The sequence below is a fragment of the Cornus florida genome, unplaced genomic scaffold, assembly GCF_030987335.1.
Source record: "Cornus florida cultivar Cherokee Brave unplaced genomic scaffold, ASM3098733v1 CherokeeBrave_3.0.0_Hap2_Chr02, whole genome shotgun sequence".
NCBI classification, from domain to species: domain Eukaryota; kingdom Viridiplantae; phylum Streptophyta; class Magnoliopsida; order Cornales; family Cornaceae; genus Cornus; species Cornus florida.
The window spans coordinates 60,299,635-60,307,297 of NW_026775572.1; the positions used below are offsets into that span (position 1 = coordinate 60,299,635).

Sequence of the window (7,663 nt, forward strand, 5' to 3'; positions counted from 1 at the left end):
ATCCAACGACGTGCTGTTCTTCATCAAATTCCATAATGATTTAAGAATAAGCTCGTGCCCTTGGATCCAACCAACAACAAAAAGGAGATCGAATTAGAGGACCATTCTTTTTGTAAAAGATATCACAAAGGATTGTACTCCAAATATTTCTGATTTAATAAATTATTATTTTGCCCATATTTTGTTTCTATTTGCAAACTTACAAAATTTGTGTGTACACTGTGATCACCATTGACAGAGGAGGGAAGATTCTGGCATTTATGATAGAGGGGTTTCAAAATTTCTTTGCATGAAGAAATTGATCCTTCAATGGTTTCTAAGGCTGCTTCCCTCTTTCATATAGATGTTTTTAAATCGATGAGGGAGGAGAAGGGTCTAAAACACAAAGATCGTCATCTTGGGGCCGGATAAGAGGCTCAGGTGAAGGGGGTGGTCGAAGGACAGGGACAATCATACTCTCACGTGCGTGAAAAATAAGTAGACAACCTCCTGATTGGATCGCCACGTGTCCACCATCCAGATTCTTCCCATTGTAGGTGGGAAGTGATGGGTGATTCTAAGGTAGGCTCTCAGTCTTATTTTGGGCCTCCTTCTTCAAATAGTTTAAAAGGCCTAATGCCTTCTAAATATGGTTTGTGAGCATACGAAAAATGCCTGGGCCGGGAACGATCCAAATTGTTGAGACCAGGTCAAGCAAGAACAACCGCCCCGAATCAAGTCTTCACTAATCAGGCCTAGGACTGGGAAATCAAATTAGAAGTCTAACCTAAGAGAGAAGAAATTAGGCCCATGACTAAGAATAGCCCAGGTGATCAACCCAATGCAAGGAGTTAGTTAAGAAGTTTCTAGAAGATCTGTAACAGTCTATAAATAGACTGAAAATACACTACAAGAAAAATGACTTTTTACCACGGTGGAAAAGGCTTTCTACCACAGTTTTGAACTATGGTAGAAACAGCCATGGTAGAAAGTCTATTTTCAACCACGGTTCCTCACCATGGTAGAAAGTGGTTCTTTCTACCACAGTGCAGAACCGTGGTAAAAAGTGTTATATAATTTTTTAAAAAAAATAGTGTAAAGCCCCCATGAGGCCTTTTTTTTTTACCCTAGCAAACCCTATAAATAAAAAATAAAATCATAACCAAAATAACTTGGCCAATAACTTCATATGTATATAACCAATTCCAAATCATGGTTTTATACAAAAATATATACAAATTTCAAAGAAGTACATTATCCACATCTTATATCTTTACTTAACCAAAATGAAACAAAAATTCTTCATATCTTCTTTCTTTGTTTTAGTCTCTCTCTTCCATATATGCAACTTCTTGATCATAAACCATACAAAAAATATAACGGCAACAAAAAAAGTAACGGGAACCACAATCCCGCAATCTTAGCTTTGACCTACAAAATGTAATAGTTGTAGTAAGAGAATGTAAAGCAAGTTGTAAAGTTGCCAAAATTAAACCAAACAAAGTAAGCATTATACACGGATGAGAGAGGGAATTTCTCTATGGCCATCTCAAAAAGGCATGGATGGTGGTGGTAAAAAAAAAAAAAAGAAGAAACAGAAGAATGTTTACACAATAGAGACTTCAAACCATTTGCTTAATTACACATGGATGGGGCCTGAAAGATGCATTTTTGATAGGGTTGGGAGGCTGAGAATAATCCTATCTCTTTTTTTATGTACAAGTCTCTGACTTTTTTGAACCATCCTTGCCTTGATGCATTGGACTAAGCATATTGGTAATTCTAGTAATTTAGTATAAAATCTTCAATTTGGGACCATATTAGCTATCTCTCATATCTCTTATCAGTTAACATTTAAAGAAATCCAAGAAAAGTTGGGATCATTAATTTCATTCAAAATCTTTGTTGAAGAATAATAAAATCTAGAATTAAAGACAGCTGATACTTGGATTCCAAGTGACCACTCAACCATTAAGATTTTGACTAGGATTCATGAGACTATTTTCAAGAGAAAGAAATCTTTTTTCAGGAAAATATTGTCAATTGACTAAAAATTAGCCTAGATTTGGTGACAAGTTCCTACATTTGGTGACAAGTTCTAGAATTAAGTTTTTGTACTACATTTGGTTACAAGTTCCTAATTTGCCACTTGTTCTAGATGAAGGGAAGCTTCAGTTCTTGGTTATAGTTTGTTCATTTAACTCATAATCTCATGCTCCTAATATTTTGTTATTAAGTAATAAGGAATAAATAAATCTCTTGAAAATACAAATTCTTACCCTTAAGGACAATCCTAGATACAGACGTGCTATATAGCATGCTAATGCAATAATTCATATCTAGAACTACATTTAAACATATAAGTATGTCAATAGATTCAAAAAGGTAAGATATCGTGCTCCATCAGGACCACCACCGATAGATTATTTTCAGATTTAATGATTTTATATGGAAACAGGTGAGGAGTGAAAAATGCCTCATGACAATTTTATATGTTGGAAAAAATAGCATATATATATGTAAGAACTATGCTAAAAGTTAATACCATAATTTCTATTCATTGTGCTCAGTCAACAACCGAATCTAGCATCAACGAACAGCTAGAGGATCTCCTAGAATAGCATGATAAGAATTATACATGAAATGAGAAAGAAAAACAAGCAAAATTGAGTGATATATACATCTTTGTTTCTTGTTGCAAAAATGATGCAATTGCACGAAGTCCACTTAGATACTTAAAATATATTTTGCACATGAAGTACATATATTATTTATAGATATTGCTTGTAAATTTTTAGTAGGTCTCAACTTGCTAGATTTAAGTGACAATCATAAAAAAAAGAAAAGAAAAAAGAAAAAAAAAAAAGAAAAAGAAAAGAAAAGAGGAACAACCAAGGAATTACCTTTGATAAATGGCATCTTTGTTTCTTGGTGAGAAGATACACACTATCGTAAAAGAAATAAGACAATATGAAAAAAGGCAGAAAAGCAGTTAGATTTTAGATTAACAAACAGTAAAAACCATTTATGTGAAAATAGAATGCAAAAGTATCATGATAATCTGAAATTATAGGACATGTTCCTGTAAGATTATACAATATGCTTTTATCTTAATGCACAGTTTAGATCTCTATTACTCCCGAACAAAACACAAACTTGAGCATTTACAATATTTAATGGTAAACAAATATGGGATTCAGAATAGAAAAGGAATGGAAACAATTATAGAAATTTTCTCAAAGCAGCATAATTAAGCTACTAAAATCCCTACTAATTAGATGACAAGTTGAAGATGATGATATGAAATGCCTATAGTCTAGATCCTTTTTTCTTCCTTTCCCCTCAGTTTTTCTCTTCTTCCTAGAGATCATGAGCAACAACAATGTCCTCTTCCTTTCCCTCACAACCTACAACCAAATAGAATTGATGAATCTAAGCAAATTGTTTTTTCTTCATAAAAAATCCTCTTCATTTCATTACAAACAATGATTTATACCAAACACTCACCGGTAACTCATAATTGCTCCTTTGTCTCTTCAAATTTGGGCCGGCGAAGCTTACCCTACAACGCAATTTGGCCGAAAGCTCCAACATAACTTGTAATTGCTCCTTTGTCTATTTGAATTTGGGTCGGCGAAGCTTACCCTACAACGAGGTTTGGCCGAAATCTCCAAGATCAAACAAAAGCAACCACGAAGAGAAGTGCGAATCAGAGGCAAAAACCCTCTGCGAAATGCAATATAACCAAAACTATAAAATCCCTAAATCAAAAGACGAATCAACCAATGACCAGATCTAAACCCATGGGTAGAATGGAACCTTCTGATGCGCTAAATGGAGAGGTACGTCGCTGAAAATCGTGGTTTTACCGTTGAATTCGGTGTTTCAATCAGTTGCTAATTCGATGACGGCTAAAATTGTATGCTATGCCTAGGGTGTAAAGATGAAAGATCATGGGCAAAGGTTGAGCTGAGGCGGAACAACATATGGACCTGATATGAGGAATGTTTGTAGTCAAGAGAGAGATTAGGGTTTGAGCACGTAGTCAAAATATATATATATATTCATTGCAGAGATTTAAGTAGTGCAGAGAGAGGGGCTTGAGGGTTGAGAGATAGTGGGCCAACGGCTGAAGATTGCGAACGGCGAACTCGAACTGGAACAGTGGGCGATGGAAACTGAAGGATATGGGTGTTGATTTTTTGAACAATCTGAAATGATATGCCGATATGGGTTTTGATATAGGTAATAGGTTTTGAAATTTTGATTCTTGTATACAGATAGATAAACTGAAATATATGGGTTTGATTCTTGTAGATTTTGTAGTTTGCAGTTGCAGGGACATAGAGAGGGCAAGTTCAGAGTTGAGAACGAGAATAGAGACGGAGGCGATTGGGGAGGCCGAGGCTGAAATGATTTGCCTTAAAATTGAAAGGCTGAATTTTTTTTTTCAAGAAGCTAGCCGGAATAAGACCCGCTCATAGAATTTCACTTTCTACCACGATTATAAAATAACCGTGATAAAAGAATATACTTTCTACCATGATTATTCATTAACCGTGATATAAAAGGTCTTCTACTATGGTTTTAAAATAACCGTGGCAAAAAAATATACTTTCTACCACAGTTATTTTAAAACCATGGTAGAAAGGGTCTTCTACCAAGGTATTTTTAAAACCGTGGTAAAAAAAGCGTAGTAAAAAACTATTTTTCTTATAGTGATAAAAGGAAAAAGGGTTGGAAATTATTTGAAGTGTAGAATAATTCTTTCTAAATTGAGAGCATTTTTCTTGCATCTTCAATGGCGCCATCTGTGGGAACGATGAAGATTGATTCGATCACGACTGATTCATAAAGGAGAAGCTTGATCTCTAAAAGGTGAATTCAGATCAGCGAGATTGTAGTCTGTCTTGTCGAGTGTTGGTTCTAATTGATCTTTGGAGATTAGAATATAATTTGAAGAATCTTGATCTGTTTACCTAGATTAGATCTGGAGAGTTCACGGCAAGAATTGAATCAATATATTGCGGATTAGATCTGGTGGAAAGAGATCAAAATTTCGCTGGTTTGAGGCCAGATCTAGTGAGGTCGCATTAGCAGAGGTCAGATCTGATCAGGAATTCACAGTTGATGACTCTGCTCCGATCAGGCATGATGATCAGAGGTGAGAGTTCTAATCCATAGGAAAATGGCCAGCAAATAAAGTTTGATGAGTTGATGAGCATGATCGAAGCCTTGCAAAGAGAGAATGCAGAGTTACGCGCCGGAATGGAACGTCAGGAGGTTCCGGCGATTCCACGACCAGTTCTAGTAGGAAATCGAGGTATGCAACCTGATGTTGCTCACCAAGGCGAACAGGAAGGTAATGATCGTGTGGATCTTCATTGCGAAGAGATCAGGTCAGGCGATTTACCGCCAAATGCTCATCACGTGGACGATGGGGAAGGATCTATTCATTTGGATCCGCATTGTGAATGGATCAGGGGAGAAAAGGCCATGGCATTTAATCTGAATCAAGAAAGGCTGAGGCGAGAGGAAGCTATGGAGAACGGTCGTAACAAGGTTATGCCATCATGGCAAAAGGAGTTAACAAAGGAACGATCCTATGATCCTCCTTATCGTCCATCAATGTTCACATACGAGTATGGCGGTTTGGACAGGGGGTCTGTTGAGCTGAGGACATTTTCAAAGTTTCCAAGGGAGAATGAAGCCCTCCGTTCATCAGAAAGAACGGTTGCTTCACCATTTACTGACGCAATCTTGAACACTATGAATCCGAGGAAGTTTTCCATACGATCGATCATATTTACCACATTCAGTTTGAAATGACTTTGAACATGAAGAATAATCCTTTGATGTGTAAGTGCTTTCCTACCAGTTTGATCGGACCAGCACTCAATTGGTTTAAGAATTTGGCCAAAGGCTCAATCGATAGCTTCTAAGACATGTGTGACAAATTCATAAGCCAGTACTATGGGAACAAGCGCCCAGCCAAAGGTGTCTCAAGCCTGTTTATAATAAAACAGCATAAAGATGAGCGACTCCAAGCTTTCCTCACCAGGTTCAACCTCGTCAAGAGTATGGTAATGGGATGTCATCCATCCATAGCAGTCCAGGTGTTCAAGCTAGCAATGAATCGAGGGACACCGTTCCACGCCAATTTGGTGGTGAATACGTCGAAGATAATGGATGAGTTGAATGAGAGAGCTGATGGTTTCGTGCGATTGGAAGAAGAAGAAGCAGCTAATGCAAGGAAGACATCAATTATATCAACTAAGGAGAAGTTAAAAACCAAGATCCGACAAAAACAAGCTCCGCCACAACGTCAGACCACCTGGAAGGCAAAGAAGAAGCCCAGAGAAGAGGAGTTAGTCACTCCACTTAAAGTCACTCTCGCAAAGCTAAATTAGGAGAAAAAAGATAAGTTACGCTCCCCCTTACCAATTGGACAACCTCTCTAGCAGAGAGATCAATCTAAACATTGTGTTTTCTATAACGATTTTGGTTAACAGACTAACGAATGTAGGAACCTAAGGAGGCAAGTGGAGATGTTGATAGCAAGGGGAGAGTTTACATGATACATTTAAGGGCTGGCGGTGAAGCAGAACTGGCTGACAGAGCAGGTGAAGAGGAGCCAAAAACTGAGTTACCAGAACGTACAGCCCGTCTGGATAATAAATGTAATTCACAGCCGACCTGAGGCGACTGAGGAATTAGAAGAATTGCTCTAAACGCGCCTTCGTCAAGCGCAGATGAAGAGAATGATAGGCAGCGTGAATGCTCTACACCAACAGAGCGCATCGGTTCATATAAAATTTGCTAGAACAGACCTGCTAAGAGTACAGGTCCCACATGAAGATCCTCTGGTCATCAGCTTAACAGTGGCAGAATACTTGGTGCACAGAGTTCTGATCAATCCAGGGAGTAATGCGAACATCATGCCAAGAATTATGTTTGATCGGCTCGAGATCATGCCCGTCAAGCTCAAATCCACCAGAAATCCATTGCTGGGGTTCGATGGGAAGCGAGTAGAGCCCATTGGTATGGTAGAATTGTCAGTACAAGCTGCTAAAAGAGTTCTGACAGAGAGCTTTATAGTCATTGAGATCCATCTGTCTTACAATCTCTTGATGAAAAGAGGGTAGATCCACAGAGTTTAAGGTGTCCCATCAACTCTACACCAGGTGATGAGGTGTTTGAGCCAAGATGGGAGCAGGGTGATTAACATTCATGGGGATCAGGTTGCAGCCAAAGAATGCTACTCCGAGACAATAAAAGCTGCTGGAAAGAGAAAAGCTCCAGCCCGGTCTGATAACCCGAGATAGCAATTACAGAAACCTCCCCCCAAAGTGATCAGGGCAAAGGATGAGCCTGTGGTTTTTACCGAGGAGCCCCTCATCGATGTGCAGATAGATCCTCATAAGCCAGATAGAACAACAAGGGTAGGGTCAGGGCTTGCAGAGGAGGAGAAGCAACAGTTAATTGACTTCTTGTCTCAAAACGCAGATATTTTTGCTTGAAGCCATTCAGACATGCCAGGGATTAGTCCCTCCGTGTCTTGTCACTCCCTCAATGTGGACACGAACGCCAAGCCTGTGAGGCAAAAGTAGAGAAGGTTTACCCCAGAGCACAATCAAATCATAGATGATAAGATTGATCGATTGCTAGACATAGGGTTCATCAG

General features: G+C 38.4%; 2 protein-coding genes across 3 annotated transcripts; one reads left to right on the forward strand and one right to left on the reverse strand.

Moving 5' to 3' along the window:
* Positions 1-1,159: 1,159 nt before the first annotated feature.
* LOC132295104 (uncharacterized) lies at positions 1,160-4,399 on the reverse strand. 2 transcript variants are annotated; one of them, XM_059793195.1, is made up of 5 exons: positions 3,799-4,399; positions 3,487-3,705; positions 3,251-3,386; positions 2,883-2,925; positions 1,160-1,410 (listed from the first exon to the last, which is right to left on the reverse strand). In XM_059793195.1, the coding sequence occupies exons 2-5, from the start codon at positions 3,571-3,573 to the stop codon at positions 1,302-1,304; spliced, it is 375 nt and encodes a 124-aa protein (XP_059649178.1). In that variant the 5' UTR covers positions 3,574-3,705; positions 3,799-4,399; the 3' UTR covers positions 1,160-1,301. The 2 variants fall into 2 exon arrangements, with proteins under 2 accessions (XP_059649178.1, XP_059649179.1); XM_059793196.1 differs by lacking the exon at positions 1,160-1,410 and adding an exon at positions 1,417-2,591 and having other exon boundaries at positions 3,487-4,398.
* Positions 4,400-6,731: 2,332 nt separating this feature from the next.
* LOC132296298 (uncharacterized) lies at positions 6,732-7,124 on the forward strand. Its single transcript, XM_059794508.1, has one exon. It carries the CDS (start codon positions 6,732-6,734, stop codon positions 7,122-7,124), a length of 393 nt encoding a protein of 130 aa, XP_059650491.1.
* The last annotated feature ends 539 nt before the right edge of the window (positions 7,125-7,663 follow it).

Coding starts and splice junctions, on each gene's coding strand:
- LOC132295104 (XM_059793195.1), bottom strand. CDS start 3,573: ATGTTGGAGCTTTCGGCCAAATTGCGTTGTAGGGTAAGCTTCGCCGGC. Junction 3,387..3,486: donor GGAGCAATTATGAGTTACCG/GTGAGTGTTTGG, acceptor ATTTGGTTGTAG/GTTGTGAGGGAAAGGAAGAG. Junction 2,926..3,250: donor TTCAACTTGTCATCTAATTA/GTAGGGATTTTA, acceptor CTTTTACGATAG/TGTGTATCTTCTCACCAAGA.
- LOC132296298 (XM_059794508.1), top strand. CDS start 6,732: ATGAAGAGAATGATAGGCAGCGTGAATGCTCTACACCAACAGAGCGCA.